Source organism: Tenrec ecaudatus, chromosome 13 (assembly GCF_050624435.1).
Source record: "Tenrec ecaudatus isolate mTenEca1 chromosome 13, mTenEca1.hap1, whole genome shotgun sequence".
Lineage (NCBI taxonomy): Eukaryota > Metazoa > Chordata > Mammalia > Afrosoricida > Tenrecidae > Tenrec > Tenrec ecaudatus.
This window is the reverse complement of record NC_134542.1, coordinates 64,165,894-64,183,034: the sequence shown is the minus strand read 5'-3', so window position 1 is coordinate 64,183,034 and position 17,141 is coordinate 64,165,894. Positions and strand designations below refer to the sequence as shown.

General features: G+C 45.2%; 1 protein-coding gene across 4 annotated transcripts in view; it reads right to left on the bottom strand.

Annotated features, from left to right (window-relative positions):
- Positions 1-1,812: 1,812 nt before the first annotated feature.
- The window catches only part of WIPF1 (WAS/WASL interacting protein family member 1), a 131,222-nt gene continuing 115,893 nt past the window's right edge, over positions 1,813-17,141 (bottom strand). For all 4 annotated transcript variants that reach the window (XM_075529000.1, XM_075529002.1, XM_075529001.1 and 1 more), the window contains 3 exons: positions 11,693-11,905; positions 10,287-10,400; positions 1,813-5,575 (listed from right to left, as the gene is read on the bottom strand). In XM_075529000.1, coding sequence (XP_075385115.1) covers positions 5,520-5,575; positions 10,287-10,400; positions 11,693-11,905 — 383 coding nt within the window. In that variant the 3' untranslated portion in view covers positions 1,813-5,519. The remainder of the gene's footprint in view (positions 5,576-10,286; positions 10,401-11,692; positions 11,906-17,141) is intronic.

Genomic DNA, 17,141 nt, shown 5'->3' with positions numbered 1-17,141 from the left:
TTTAGGGATTTTTTTGTTTTACTTTCAAATTGAAATTGGTATTTCTTCAGTGATTGAAATATCAGTTTTCAGGAAGGAGCCCGGATGACATACTTGTTGGACTGCTAACCACAAGGTCAGCAGTTCAAAACCACTAGCCGCTCCACAAGAAGGCTAGGCTTTCTACTCCTGTAGAGCTAGTCTCTGAAACTCAATAGCAGTTCTCGGTTGCTATGAGTCAGAATCGACTTGCTAACAGTGAGAGAGAGAAGCCTGTAAGGTATAAAACTCAACTCAATTCTTATCCATAGAGACTCTATTGTCTAGTTTTCTGTAAGGTACATGGGGATAGGTAACATGTGAGGTGTGGGGTTCTTTGTCTGGACATTGCTTCGCATTTATGGTAATGAGATTTTCTGCTAATGTCCCTTCCCTTTAAAAGTATGCTAGCAAATTCCCTTCGAGATTAGGTTCCAGTTAATTTGTGATTATTATATAAATATTTCCTACTTCATACTGATAGTGACTATTGAGTGTTTATAGTAAGTCAGACACAAGGCTGAGTGCATTATCTCATGTAATGCACAAACACTATATAACACCAATTTTACAGGTAAAGAATTTGAGACTTAGGGAAGTTGTAAGTAATTGATGGAGCCAGGTCACTGTAAAATTTTAACCATTATATTGATAGGTAAACACACAGAGCATGAATAAATAAAATATTAGGAAGTCTCGTAGGGATTCTTATGAACCCTGGTAACCTAATGGTTACGCACTGGGCTAACTTCGAGGTTAGCTGTTCAAAACTCCTAGCTGCTGCACAGGAGAAAGACAGGTCTTGCTACTCCTGTAGCGTTAGTCTTGGAAACGCACTTCCACCCTGCTCTCTAGGGTAGCCACGAGTGTGAATTGGCTCGCTGGCAGTGAATTCTCCTAGGTTCGTCAGCATCACCTCCAGCCTCCACAACTTCATCTTCCATTCCTTCCATCCTACTGTCTACCTTAACCTTAGAGCAGAGCATGCGTCTCAAGTAAATAGACAATAGCTTCTCCCTGAGTTGCAGGTTGTCAAAAAAAACCAAGTAGTGTGGGAGAAGGTCAGATGCTCACAGGCATCCTCCCTGAGGGTGATCACTTGCCAGACTGCAGTGGGTCCCACTCCCTGCTGTTCAGGACAATGGACGCCTGCAGTCATCTATTTGGTTCCTGTAGGCAGAGTTTACACCCTACTGATAATGGTTCCTATGGAGATCTAGAGAATAGGTCAAGGTTAAGCTGCCATCTTAAATCTAGGATCTGCCCATCTTGTCACATTTTTACCCCCAATCCCTCCTCTTCCTATTGCGTGTATGTCTAGGGGCATACACCCCCTCATTACTGTATTACCTATAGCACAGCCCCTTGCTGTGACGTATGTCCTCATCTGTAATTAGGGGGCTTGCATGTCCCCAGAGAATATAAAAAGCCTGGGCTAGCATTAAAGAGCTCTCTCCCTCCACGTGGACTATCAGGAGGGAATGAGGTGAGCATGCTACCATGAATCGTGTCTGACTCCATTTATTTCAATACTTCTCTTCTATCTCTCATGCTCTCTATAACTTTACTATGATCTTTACTTATTATCACTGTACAATTGCGCCTACCGGACCCGTAGTGATGTGTTAGGGGCTGGCTTCCCCTGACAAAGTAGGAATTCAAGTATATGCAATGACTGTGCAGACAAGCTGTGTTTGGGGGGAGAGTTGTCTTTATCATGAAGAGCACACACTGGACCCTTGCGTTTTCATCAACACAGACAATACTTTAGGAAAAAATACCAGTCGACACGCCTACCATTCCATTTTCTTTATTGTCTTGCGAATGTACAGAGATGCAGATGTCTAGGGCAGACTCTACCCATCCCCCAAAGCAACCATGACGGCACATCCCCAAACGCGCATGTCCGCACAGCGCAGAGGCGTGCAACGCTCTCGTCTCCCTCCAGTAGTCCCCTGGCTATGAACAGGATCAATGCCATGCCAACATTTGTTGGACTCTTTAATGGTCTTCCGATTTTTTGCTACTGAAATAAAAGAATTGGTATCACAAGTTAAAGTATAAATGCTTAAGTTGTTGGTTTGCCACTTTGCTGGTTGACAGCCACAACAAACAAGTGGAGGGAAGGCCGGGAGGTGCTCCCTTCGCAAGGCTGAAGAGCTCAGTCTCTGGCCTTTGAAAGTGATGCCATTCCGCGCTGGGGATCGAGTGGAGGGCATGGGCACCGAGCATGCCTTAACCGGATTTCTGCTGGCATGGCCACGTGGCTCAGATAGGAGATGAAGTGCTTGTCTCTCTGTGTCACGTAGCTACCAGAACTTATCTCCTCGCCGCTGCACCAGGAGGGGCTGTATTTCTTGTCAAACTCCTTCTTGTTATGGGCCACCACATCCTCCTCTCTCTCGCCAATGCCAGGGGAGCACCTTCCATTGGTCCTACCAAATCCCCTCCAACATGTGTGCATTTTTCCCCCACAGCCTTTTTTCCGTCACAAAAGGAGCCCCAGTAACGAAAGGAGGGGTGGTTCAAGTTCACTAGCTGCTCTGAACCCACCAGCTGCTCCACGGGAAAAGGACATGGCAGTGTGTTTCCAGGAAGATTTACAGCCATGGAAACTCAACGGAGTTCTACTCTGTCCTGTGGCACAGCTTCGGGCTGGACTGAACTCCGGGGCATGAGTTTGGTTGATTTTTTCTTCTTCTCTTGCATAGCTGCTATCGAGCACGGACCGGCTGACTGCGCAGGCCAGCCTCCCCGATTGCGATTAGAGGAGCTCATGCCCAGTGGGAGCCACCCAAGGGCTGGTCCCGCTTTACCAATAAGTAAATCAACCATCTGCTACTTCCACATACAAAACCAACTTCTTTCCGATCAGAAAGTAAGGCACCACTGGATTATACATTTTCTTGTTTTTACTAAATAAAATGCACAGTGAAATAAATACTGAACACTAGGTTTTAACACTGTAATATATTTCAATATAAAATGATATGTGAATGTTAAAATACTGTATTCTATCTTGAATCTGGAAATTTTATGGAAAACAAAAACACAATAGTGAATAGAATAGTCATTTTTGTGATTTGCTAGGGTAGGGTTTAGAATGGAACCCATTCGACACTTTGGATGCAATGAGATCGCTCAATTTCAGAGAAGGTGGATGGGTGTGCTAATGAAAGAGTCACTTAAAAATACATTCATGATCATCTCTCATCTGGATCCATGAGAACTGTGGGCTATGACCCTATTTCAGGCTTTACTGTGGTCCCTGCAAAGGCGAGCCTACAAGGACATCGGCCAATGCTTACTACACCTCACCAAATTCAGACCCACTTTCTCTGGGTTCAACTTTTCTTGGCCACCCTCTCCAGGAAACCCAAACTCCATCTTTTCTGAAGTGGGTAGATGGCTTTCATCACGGGGATGTTTATCACTCCTGAAGTCCGAACCAAGAATCCAAAATGAAAGGATGCTGATAAATTACCAAAATGCTGGAGACAACACACATGTTGGGAAATAGTTTGCCAAGCTTGTTAACACCTTTATGTTTCTTGATCCTCTCTGGGTAACAAGAGTCGAGGGCCTGCATGGGAAGTAGATCTGAGTAACAGAGGATTGGGGGAAAGAGAAAACCACGTTCTTAAGAGTATTAAGTCCAGGACTTCGGCAAGGAGAGTTACAAAAATACAATCTATTCAAATTGTTAACTTCACAATGTTAGACAACCCAGGTTCTTTAGCTTTTATAGAAATTCTACATGTAGGAATGCATGTTACAGATTTTTCTTTGGATTGACATCATAATTAGAATCTTCTAGCAATACATGAACAATACATTGAAACCACAAGACAAAGTCTAGGTAGATATATATATATACACATTTGTGGTCCTGTGTTTTTAAAAAGTAATGGCAAATTTAAACAGAATCAACCACATAAAACGCCTCGGTGGAAACATGGCTTTCCATCTCTAGAGCTAGGTTTGTAAAATCCCAGGAAGGTTCTGTAAACAAAATCATACATTAAAAAGGCAAGGCTGGCTCTTCTTATGATCTTTCAGTGGAGTTGTAGTTGCATAGATCCAAGGAAATTTTTGTCCTAGATAGAGTCCAAATAAACCCCCAATGCTCTCCCTACCCCTCTCAATTCCTAAGCATCAAATTCAGATTTTGGGAGCAAGCGCTATCCGTCGACCGGAATCTGTGCCCTTATTCCCCATCTCTGCTTTTTCTTTCTTTTTTGTTTTCCCGTCTCTGATTTTTGGCACCTGTCCCTGACTCCTTCCCAGGACGGAGTCCACTGAGCCACTCCTGGCCCTGAGCAGTGTGGGTGTCCGTGAGGAACAAAGGCTGTTTCAATGGGCTCCGGCCGACATGACTGCGCAGTGGTCAGGCCAGCTGGGGGCGGGGAGCCTGCAAACCTCACGGGCTTTCCGTTTCTTCCCAAGGGCTTCCTCCCACGTGACTGTGCAGGACAGTCAATTTCTGACCCTGGAATTAGGGTACTGTGAAACAACACTTGAATACAGATATTGGGGAGAGAGGAAACAGAGGGGAGCAAAATCTAAGGCCAAGCTCTCTGTCCAACAAGGTCCTAACTCTTAATTTTAAGGACCTCTTGAATTGCTGAAAAAAACAAAAGAAAAGAAACCCCACACTTTAAAAAGCCAAGAGCTTTCCCCGCTAGTCTTTATCTTCTGGGCCTGTGCTGTCCAATCCGGCGCCCCGGGCCCATGTGGCCATGGAGCCCTTGAGCTATGGCTGGTGCAGAGTGCGCTGTAAGCGGGCACTGATCCCAGATGTGGAAGACTGAGGACCCAAGAGGAATGTAAGATTCTCACTATTTTCATATTGGGTATAGATTGAAAGGATGCTATTTTGCATATAGAGGGTTGACCATTGAGATTTCACCTGTTTTGTTTAACTTAAAAATTACGGTCACTACAAAAGGGTCCACTGTTATCTGTGGTTCCCATTACCGTATTTCTTACTTCGGTGGACAGTTGTGTCCTAGACCCTCCCTCAGACTACCAGAGGCTGGATGTCTGTAACCCCAAAGCAACAAGGGAGCCCTTATTCAAGCAACTTGCTTAGATGGTCTATGATCACGGAAACAGGCAGGCGGCTATGCATGCTTGAAAGGCGCGGGAGTAAAGGCTCTCAGGAGCGTTCACAGTCAGAGGGCTGCAGCAAGCAGGCAGTGAGCGGATGGAAGCCGCAGTTCGTCTCCGCCTACTCGCCGCAAAGGCCTATGCTCCAAGCAGGCAGCACTGGCAGGGGCAGCTGAAGCAAACACAGCTTTGAGAATATACACAATATCAAAAGCCAGGTGAATTTCTGTACTGGATTCCCACCCTCCACATACATATTCCTACCTCGCCCTCCTCTCTTCCCAGTGGCCAATACAAAGGGGAGAAGGGCCAGAAAAGGGGCGGGGGCAGGCGATTCTTGGAAGTAACAACAGAGGCAGCCCTTGAGCTTGGTGGAGAAGGGCAGGCGAGGATCACCTTGGGATGGGAGGAAGGGGTGGGGCACCTCTTTCTCTTCGACTGGATCCACCTTGATGGGACAAAAAGAGACCAATATTTAATTTTGATCAGAAAGTCTTATATCCTCACAGTGGAATTTCAGGAATGGTTGCAAAGGTACCCACTTATCTCAGTCACTAAGACCGAGGCAAACCCTGGTGGCACATTGATTCAGCACTCAGCTACAGACTAAAAGGTTGGCAGTTCGAATCCCACAGGCACTGCGCCGAGAACGATGTGGCAATTGGTTTCCATAAAGATTTGCAGCCATGAAAACTCTATGTCCCAAACGCTACTGGATTCCAATTCATAGCAACCCTGTAGGGCAAAGCAGAAGTACCCCTTTGGATTTCCATGATGGTAACTCTTTTTTGGGAGGTGGGTGCCTCGCCTTTCTCCTGAGGAGCAGCTAGTGAGTTCAAACTGCTGACCTGGTGAGCAGTCCAACATGAATCCCCTTACACACCAGCAGGTATACCCTCCCTTACACACCAGCAGGAGGCAGGTTTGAGTCCATGGCAGTGTTTGGGTGTTTGGGGTTACGGTTCAGGCTGGAAACAAGTCAGCACAGCAGGGGGATAAGAGGCAAGAAGTGAGAGACTGGAGCAAGAAGGTCTGGATAATGCCCCTGGTCCTGATGCAAGGATGCAGAAAGCAAGCTTAAAACCCAAACCAAACAAATGGGTTTTTGCTCTATAAAAACATTGTGCATGCTTACTGTAAAAGATTTACAAAATAGGGGTAAGAGCAAAATAGAAAATTAGGTATCAGGCATCAAAGACCCAGAACAAAAAATCATATCGATGTGAATGAGGGGGAGCATGGAGTGGAGACCCAAAGCCCATCTGTAGACAATTGGACATTCCTTTACAGAAAGGGTTACAAGGAAGAGATGAGCCAGTCAGGGTGCAGCATAGCACCGATGAAGCATACAACTTTCCTCTAGTTCTTTACTGTTTCCTTCCCCCCACTATCATGACCCCAATTCTACCTTACAAATCTGGCTAGGCCAGAGCATGTACAGATAAGAGCTTGCAACACAGGGGATCCAGGACAGATAAACCCCTCAGGACCAATAATGAGAGTAGTGATACCAGGAGGGTCAGGAGAAGGTGGGGGAGAAAAGGGGAACAGATCACAATGATCTACATATACCCCCTCCCTGGGGGACGGGCAACAGAAAAGTGGGAGAAGGGAGACATCAGTCAGTGTAAGATATGGGAAAAAATGATAACTTATCAAAGGTTCATTAGGGAGGGAGGGAAGGAGAGGGTGGAGGGGCGGGGAGGGGGTGATGAGGAGCTGATACCAAGGGCTCAAGTAGAAAGAAAATGTTTTGAGAATGATGATGGCAAAATATATACAAATGTGCTTGACACAATGGGTGGATGTATAGGTTGTGATATGAGCTCTATGAGCCCCCAATAAAATGATTTTTAAAAGAAAATTCTCTCCAAGTTGAACCACCTATCAATAATCACCAATTACTGCGTACATTTTCCATTTGTTCGCTCTCTCTAGTCTACTGTTTTCTTCCATAAACAGGATCATCTGTGTTATTGTCATCAGGTGCCATCCAGTCAACACCCTGTCCATCCTGTGCCAGCCTCCCAATGGTTCTCATGCCTGAGCCTGGGGGTCGTCAGTCCCAGGCCAAGCGCACTGCCCCTGAGCAATTCTGACTCATCACCACCCTACAAGACAGCCTCGAACTGGCCCTGGGAGTTTCCGAGACTGTAACTCTCGAGGGGAGGAGACCGCCCCGTCTTTCTCCTGAGGAGCAGGAGAAACGCATTTTAAGAAGAGCTGAGACAGCATGGAAGTTGAGGCCTGTGGTGACAGGTCATCTACATCCACTTCGGAGGAAAACGGTTAATCTTGTGGGTGCCCTCAATCAGTTTAGCTGACCCATTTCTGACGGTAAACTTAAAAGTTGAGTCAACTTTCTGCTCAGTGGATGCCCATACTGTTGGGGCTGGATCAGCTACAGGCAAGAACAGAGCTTTCAATGGAAACTTTAAACAAGTGGGATCAGGATCCTGAAGCATTTCTTGGGTACACGGCCAGAGGAGATGAACCAGGGCCTTCCCCATCCACTCCTGAGGACTGAGAGCCAGCACAACAATGGCTGCCGGGTGGCAGGGAGGGAGGGGTCCCGTCAAAGCAGAAGCTGGCGGTCCAGGTCAAAGGTCATGGCAATGGTTGATTTGGGGATGCTCGAGACATTTTGCTTGAGGACTTTCTGGAGGGCTAACAAATGGTAACACTTGCTTATCATGAGTGTTTTAAGAAAGTTATCAGTCAAATGTACTTGACAGCAGTGGGGTTTTTTTTTTTGGTGGGGGGGGGGGGTTTGTTTGGGTTGGTTTGAAAAAGGGAAGCCAAGTTGCTGCAGAAACTCCCTGGGAAAGTTTCACCCGAGAGTCCTTCTCCACCACCAGACTGCTGCTCAGTGCTGGCAACAAAGAAAGGCATGTGGGAAAGCATTGTTAGGAAATCATTAAGCATCCAATTTACTGTCTTGATTTGAGTCTTCCTTATGTCTTCTTATTTCCTAATTTTAAAACAAATAAACAAACCTTTAAAGGGCACCCATTTACCTTCAGTTAAAAAAAGATTGAACTGACAAGGGTCACTGCCCTCCGTGTCTTCATGGATGGACTACGTGGCTGCTACAATGACTCACAAAATTGTCAAGACTTCTATGGAGCTTTATGTTGGCAAAGTCTACATTTATTTTTATCTCTTAATTATGTTTTTTTCCCACCAACTTTTTGAAGTCCCCTTATATTATAGTTTATTTAATCAACCTCTTTGGTGGTGGTGGTGGGGCATTTAGACACCTTCCAATTTCTAAACAATGCTATTTTAATGCTATTCATATTCATGACTATCAGCACTGTAATCAGGTTTAAGTTCTATTCATGTTTATCCTTTTTTTAAAAAATTCATTTATGCTGCACATCTTTTTTTTAAGGATCTAACAGGTGCCAGGCATGAAGCCAGGTGGCCACCTGCTGCGAGCAGGTCTCCTGGGGCACAGTTGGGAAGGTCTGCTCAGAGACTCAGTTGCGTTGGCATCTTACAGGTCCCCTAGCTGTCATCCCTACAGTGACTCTAGGAGCTCATTTAGGGACTTCATGATAGAGCCAAATCTCTGCAGTGTTAACTGACCCCAAAGCTGGGAACCAACCAGTCACTTAAGAACTGGGTTTATACAACGTTCCTCTAGTTATTTAATGCATCCCCCTGCCCCACTATCATGACCCCAATTCTACCTTACAAATCCGGCTAGACCAGAACATGCACACTGGTAAAGAAAAGAGCTGAAAACACAGGGAATCCAGGACAGATAAACTCCTCAGGACCAACAATGAGAGTAGTGAGACCAAGAGAGGAAGGGGACGGTGGGGAGGAGAAAGGGGAACTGATCACAATGATCTACATAGAACCCCCTTATAGGCGGGTGGACAACAGAAAAGTGGGTGAAGGGAGACAGTGGTTGGTGTAATACATGAAAAAAATTTAAAAATAAATTATCAAGGGCTCATAAGGGAAGGGAGGGTTGGGGAGGGGGGAAATAAGGAGCTGATACCAAAGGCTTGAAGAGAAAGACAATGTTTTGAAAATGATGATGGAAACATGTACAAATGTGCTTGATATAATGTATGTATGTATGGACTATGATAAGAGTTGTATGTGCCCCCAGTAAAATGATTTAAAATTTAAAAAAGAACTGGGTGTGGTATAAGACTTGGGAGCTTCGAGTATGTATAAGGAGCTTTGCTAGGTGTAGGGACATGGTGACATTTTTTGACATGCCCAATACCTTTTCCTCCTCCGATCTGGCTGGGAGCTTGGTTCTGGGGCTAAGCTTGCTACAAGTCTGAACCCCAGTGGTGATACTTGTGATTTCATGTGAATTCTTTCTTAGTCTTACACAATTTCTGTTAGGAATTATTTTCTCCTATAGTTCGCTTTTTTTTTTTCAACAGGGACAAAGCAATTCATTTATTTCTGGTAGACATATTAAGAAAAAACTCAGAAGCCAGCTAAATGTCTACTAATGGTAGATTATTATATGCTGACTTGAGGGAATACTGTGGAATGAAAACCATGTGGTAAAATGGGTAAGCATTTACTAAGAAATGTTATGTAAACACCACCACCATGAAACTGTACTCTATAATTATGCCTATATCAAAAATCAGAATTATATGGATCAGATTGGAAGCTAACCTGGTAAAATGAAAATATCTTATGTTGAGATGGGGAGATGATGGGTATACCGAAAATTTTCACATGCTGCTCGATAAAGCTGTAATTAAAATACATTTAAAAGATCGAAGCAGTTACAGTTGGTTTTTGTTATAATTAATAAGGTATTCTTTGCCAGTCTCTAGCAAGAATAAAAGACAGCTTTGTTTGTGCCATTTCAGGACGATCAAAAAGGGGGAAGATTTTCCAAATACACAAGAAAATAATAAAAGTTAACCTCCTGGCAGGCTGAAGATATTTTGAGCTGATAATGAAGCATTAAAATAATTATTTCCCATAAGCATCCTAGATATATCCAAGGCCCACAATCCACGTAGAAGGGGAGTGGGCTGGAATTTAGATGGCTGTGAAAGGGCTTTCCTGCCCGTTGTGGGTCAGAGACCTGGGTGTGCTGTACAGCCCCTGACACGTCACCCACCGTGTTCAAGATGGAATCTACCCGATGCCCCCGCAGAAATACTCACTCCGGCTTTCGTTTCTTGCTAATTTACTGGGATAACTTTTGGTCGTTGGCACATATGGCTCTGGAGGTGGCAAATCGGAAATCGGGTGGAAGTAGAATCTGTTTTCCCACTCATCTGTGGAGAGACAAACAGGACCTTCAGTATAGACAGCCTGCTGGGAAGACATTATGTCTTCATGCAAAAAGCACAGGATGGACAACAGAATGGCAAAACCCACTTCTACTTGTATGCCTAGACCTTTAAGGAAAGCTAGAAGGGCCTCCGGTGCTACCGACTAGCACATCGAAGGTCTAGATCTTGGCCTGAAAATCAGCGCACAGACTGATCCAACTGATAGTGAACCGGGAGAGATTAGGACCCGGCCAGTCCCCCCACAGGAGCTGGAGGTCAAGGTTTGGGACCTCTTTCTCCCACTATGGGGCTCACCAATAATGGACTGCTCAGACAACATGGCAGAGGTGAGCGCCATGTCTCTGGGCTTCACCTCTTCTTGCTGTTGCTAGGTTCGGACTCACACGACCGCAAGTCCAATAGAACAAGCACTGACTGGCCCTGCCCCATCCTCACAGCACTCTAATGTTTGAGCTCCCTTGTCCAGGAGTGGACAAGATAGCCCAGGAGTGGCCATCTAATCGCTTGTCTACTGCCCCTCCCTTCTACTAGGCATGATGTCCAGCTCCGCGGCCTGGTCTCTCCTGACAGTCTGTCCAAAGCTCGTGAGAAGAAGTCTCATCATCCTTGCCTCTAAGGAGCATTCTGGTTGTACTTCTTCCAAGACACAGCTGTTTGCTGACAGTCTATGGTACTTTCAATACTCTTTATCAATAGCATAGTTCAAGTGCAGCAATTTCCCTTTGGTCTGCCTTCTTCAATGCCCAACTTCCACATGCATAGAGGCGATTGAAAACACCAAGCCTTGGGTCAGGTACACCTTAGGCCTCAAAGTAACATCCTTGCTTTTCAACACTTTAAAGAGGTCTGGTGCTGAGATTGACCCAATGCAACATGTTGTTTGAGCCCCCGATTGCTGCTTCCATGAACATGGCTCGTGGATGTAAGCAAGACGCCTGTCAGCTGCAGCAAAGCATTCAGAAGTGGGAATAATAAGGAGGTAGGCTACAACAATTGCTCTCTGCAGTATTCCAGAACTTCTGCTAACAAAAATGAGACTCAACCAAGGAAGAGGCTGGAGCAAAGTGATCTGCCCTTTTGGGACATGTTAGGAGGGAATACACTCTTTCATTTGAAATCATGGTGGCCCCTAAAATGGTCAGTTGGGCCAATGCAGTGCAATCTGAGAACAATGAGGATAACACCAACCAAGAGATGTTAATGCAAACAAACAGATTCACCATCTGACTTGCTCTAGAGTTCAGGCCTTTCCAAGGAGCAGGGGCCCACCTTACCTTCACAGGATGAGTCCTGGAAGCCATTTCTAATGGATGTAGATGGGGGTGGTGGGGGAGGTGCCCCAGCACCAGGTCTATCCGGTAGAAGAGGGGGCCTGGACCCACTTCTGGGACTATCTAGTCCACTCCTGGATGGCAACTGAGGGGTGGCAGGCAGGGCCCGAGACGTGCTGCCATTTCTGTTTACTGGAGGAGGCGGAGGAAGAGGTCCTGGAGGCAAAAAAAAAACAAGAGATTTCGTGTGGTACCTTATATCCTATATTACCATGCTCACAGTCAGCATCAATGTGCAATAATTGAATTTTATGGGATGGTATTGTATGGAATTTTGAGATGTGGGGAAGACGTTTTGGAAACTTAGTGAAGAAATGAGTTCTTGTTAGGTGCTGGTGAGTTGGTCTGGCTCATAGTGACCCGGTGTCCAACAGAATAAACCACTACCAGGTCCTGCCCCATCTTCACAATGGTTGTATTTGAGTCAGTTATTACAGCCCCTGTGCCATTCCATCTCCTTTGAATGTCTCCCCTTTCTTTGCTGTCCTACTTTACCAAGCACAATGTCCTTCTCCCAGGGACTGATCCCTCCTGATAACACGTCCAAAGTACATGAGATGAAGTGCTGTCATCTTGCTTCTAAAGAGCGTTCTGACGGTACTTCTTCCAAGGCAGATTGGTTTGTCCTTTGGGAGTCCATGGTACTTTCAGTAGGCTTTGCCAGCACCATAGTTCAAAGGCACGCAGTCTTCAGTCTTTCTTATTTAGGCACGTGATGTGACTGAAAACAGCATGACTTGAGACAGGTGCAACTTAGTCCTCAATGTGACATTTTTGCTTTTTAACACTGAAAGACTTTTTGTTGTTGCAGATTTTCCCCATGCAATATCTCATTTGATTATTTGTGGATCCAAATAAAATGAGATCCTTGAGAACTCTGACCATTTCTCCATTTATGTTGATGTTGCTTGGTGGTCTAGTTGCGAACCGTTTTATTTTCTTTATATTGAGGTATAATGCATAGTAAAGTCTGAGAGCTTCGGCAGTAAATGCTTCACGTCCTTTTTGCTTTCAGTAATTAAAGTTGCTGCACAAGATTCTTCCTCCAATCCTGACGCTGCATCTTTCTTCACAGAGTTCAGCGTCTTGGATCATGTGCTCGGCAAACAGTTGAATTAAGAGTGGTGAAGGGTTACATTGGCCCACACCTTTCCTCATCATAAAGCAGGCAGAAGCTCCTTGTTTTGTTCCAGCAGCTGTCTTAGCCTATGAACACAATTATGTGCTCTAGAATTCCCATTCTTCCCAACGTTATCTATGGTTTGCTACCATCCACAGTCAGATGCCTTGGCAGAGTGGATAAAACACAAGTTAACGCCTGTCTGATATTTTCTGCTCTTAACCAAAATCCATTGGATGTCAGCAATGAGGTCCTCATTCAGTGTCCAGTTCTAAGCCCAGCTTGACGTTGTGGCAGATCCCTGTCAGTGTCCGTCAGCAACTGTCTCTGATTCATCTACAGCAAAACTTCACTGGCATGGAGTATTAGTGGTACTGCCCAATAATTTCCACCTTTTGCTGGATCACCTTTCTTTGGGACAGAGCTTCAGCCCCTCCATTCAGTTAGCCTGGGAGCGGTCTTCCACACGCGTCTAAAGTGAGTGAGCACTGATAGTTTAGTGTCTGCGTTGGCTTTAAATTATACGAAGATTAGAGATGATAGAATTCAGTTGTGAACAGGTGATCAAAGTGTTTATACCGAGAGTGGGGCTTCTCCTAAAACATTTTATAATCTTTTAAAATAGCCACCTAATCTTTTAAAATAACCTAACTGGTTATTATGATATGAAGCTTATTCAATATCATTTTTAAAAGAATAAGATAGTTATGGAATTATTTTAGGTCTTTGGTAGGGTTGTGCTCTTTAAGCGCACATTACTGGTAATTATCAAGCACATTGCTGTGATAGATAGGGTCCCTTTCAGGAAACCAAGCCTTAGTCATCCTGAGCGCAGAGTTCCTCTCAGTCAGTGGACTTTGGGGCAGTAGATTAACACAGAGAAACCACTAGTTAACTGCGGTCCACAGCTATAAACGGCAGTGTGGGATCCGGACCCGAAGAAACCCAACTTCCTGCCTAGGAAAGGATGCCAGTCGCCTTTCTCTGAGCACTGTTTCCGCACACAATGAGTCAAAAAGTCAAAGAAAAAGGCCTCGATGGTGTGGCGAGTTCAGCGATGGACCGCTAACTGTGAGGTCGGTGGTTCAAACCTACCACCTGCTCCCAGGGAGACAGCAAAGACTGACTGCTCTTGTAAAGACCGACAGTCTGGGAAACCCCCCAAATTCTACTCTGTCCCATAGGTTTGCTCTCGGTTGGAATCAAATGAACAACAGGGAGTATTTTTGTTGTTGTTTGCATGATAGAATAAGACTTTCTTAAGTTCCCAGAAAAATATTCAAAACAATTCTTTCGTGTGTGGATAATCTAAAAGAAATCTCTTTTTCTTCTTCCATTTGTTAAGGCAGAGGCTATTAGGGTGGTAGGTGAAATGAAAAGAAAAACATAATTTGAGCAGTTTCTCGTGTAAGTAAAAAAAGCCTGCACAATTATTCCTGGTCCTCAGCAGCGTGTTGTAAGTTCAGCATTTGTAAGGTGGCCTCTTGTGTTGCTGTTGTCCTTAGATGCCATCACAGTAGGTCGACCCACTGTGGCCCCGGGCACAACAGAGCAAAACACTGCATGATCCTGCCCCACCCTCACAGTTGATCCTGTGCCGGAGCTTCCTGTTGGAGCCACCAGGTCAGCCATTTCATTGAGGGCCTGCCTCCTTTTTACTGTCCCTCCATTCAGCAAGCAGGACGTCCTTTCCCAGGAGCTGGTCTCTCCTGACAACACTTTCCAGGTACATAAGATGAGGTCTTGCCATCTTTGCCTCTTAGGAGCACTCTGCCCTTACTTCTTCCAAGGCAGATCGGCTTGTCCTTTTAGCTGTCTGTAGTACTTTGATATGCTTCCCCAGCACAATTCAAACCCATCAATTCTTCTTTGGTCTTCTTGATTCAGTGTCCAACGTTCACAGGCATACGAGGCAATGGAGAATACCGTGGCTTGGATCAGGCACACCTTAGTCCTCAAAGCAACATCCTTGGTTTCCAAAACTCTAAAAAGGTCTTGTGCAGCAGATTTACCTAATGCAATGTGTCCTTTGATCTCGTGACTGCTTCCCTGAGCGTTGATTGTGGATCTAAGCAAGACAAAATCCTTGACAACGTCAACCTTTTCTCCGTTTATCATGATGTTGCCTATTGGTCCAGTTGTGAGGATTTGAGTCTTCTTGACATTGAGTTGCCATCCATACTGAAGACTGCAGTCCTTGACTTTCCTTACCAAGTGCTTCAATTTCTTATGGAGGAATAAATGAAAATATCTCTTGTTAACTGTAGATTCACAATCCAACTGTTGTTGTTAGGTGATTCACAGCGACCCTGTGCACAACAGAACAAAACACGCCTACCAGGGACATCCCTGACAGGTAGTCTCAACTCAAACACTTGATGGCAGTAGAGAGGCAATGCCCAGCCCAGACTGGTCTCTCAAGGCATCTTGGTGACTCACCCCGAGGAGGCTTATTTCTTGCCCCCTCAGTTTATCATGACTGGAGTCCCCATGCATGGAAAGAGCTGAGAGAAATGTCTTTCACATGCTATGGGGTTAACTTCAGTGGCAATATCAACTCGTGACTGCCCCTAAGTGCAAACTAGACTAGCCTTACTGTTATGGAACTGGGTTCGACATCACTTGATTTTATGTTTTTTTAAGTAAATGTTCATGTTTTTAACTCCAACCTTCTAGCCCCCTGCTCCAATGCTAGGACAGCAAAATAGACAAGGAAAATGATTTCTATTTCCCTATGAAATAATAATGGTCATTTTCTTGAAAACAACTACATGCTGAGAAGATAACCACCACATAGAGAAGGTTTTAATAAGCAATAAATGTTACGCACATGTCACTACCTCTCAACTTCTGGGGAAAATGGGACTAAAGGATAGCAAATGCTTTGAGTGGACTTTCTGAAGACCATCATGTGTGCCTCATTTAACGTTTACAGCTACCCTGTGAGGTACAGGAGCAACATTAAACTCCTCTTCCATGAGGCCACAGAGGTTTAAGAAAGTTAAACAGCCAGGTCCAGGGACTAACAAATAGAAGAACTAGATAAGACCCCAAATATGTCACATTCTTAAGCCTACTCCCGTAACAACCAAGTCAAGTAATCTCGCAAAAGACATATGGTCTTTGATTACCAACCCCCCCCACCTCACCCCCATACACTCCTTGTAGGAATGTGAATTGGTAGGAATTTTCTGGAGGGCTTTTGGTAGAACCTACTGAAATCCAAAACATACATATATGCACCTGGAAATTCACCCCAAAGCAAACAAAAACAGAGAAGTGCACAGACAGCTAGGGGGATGTCTCACTGCACTATCCGCAACAGCAGAAATCTTGAGATGGCCCAAATGACCACACACATCCACATAGACAGATGAATAAAAGGTTATCAGTGATTATTTTGGGGGGATGCATTCTATTCGTCCGACTACTTGTTCTTTGATTCCTTGGAAATACGCAATGAGATGACACTATGTCAGGGGCCCGAAGACCTCAGAACGCCTCTTAGGGGACTCTTCAGTTCTTTTTATTTGTAGGCCAGGCCGAGAGGCAGAGTGCCGGTATCCTGATGCTGGGTTTGCATAAGACCAGAAAAGCCCGGGAAGTGACCCAGGCACCAGCCACTTTGAAAGCCAAGGGTGATGGAAGAACCTGAAGGCAGAGGGCAGAGCAAGGAGCATTCTCTTAAGGAAAGGACAGTAATGCCTCGCGGCAGACGCCGTAGTTATTAAGATCATAAAGGAAACGTGGACGGTTCTGCTGGACTCAACTGCTGGAGTCAGTGTGCGCTTCTGCTTCGCTGATTTCCAGCCTCACGTAGGAGCGAGCGTGCAGGAAGTCTGACATTTCACTGTAGTCTGGGGGGGTTCTTCCCTTAGACCAGCGGTTCTCAACCTGTGGGTCACGACCCCTTGGTGGTGGTAGTGGGGGGGGGACGACCCATTCATAGGGGTCGCCCGATGCATAAGAGTAGCAAAATTACAGTTATGAAGTAGCAACCAAAATAATGTTATGGTTGGGGGCGGGTGGAGCCACACGAGCAGCTGGATGAAAGGGTATGAGGAAGGCTGAGAACTGCTGCCTTAGACCTCACATTGGACTTTATACTGATGGGACTGTTTTTTTAATAATGAAAAGGGTCTATATTGGATTCTCCAAAGAGTCTATGTGCCAGAGACATTAAACAAATGAACTCTTTGTAATAATTGCCCCCACGTAAGCAGCAAAGCCCTCTCCACCACACACAAAACTCGAATCCCCCGAAACCAAGCC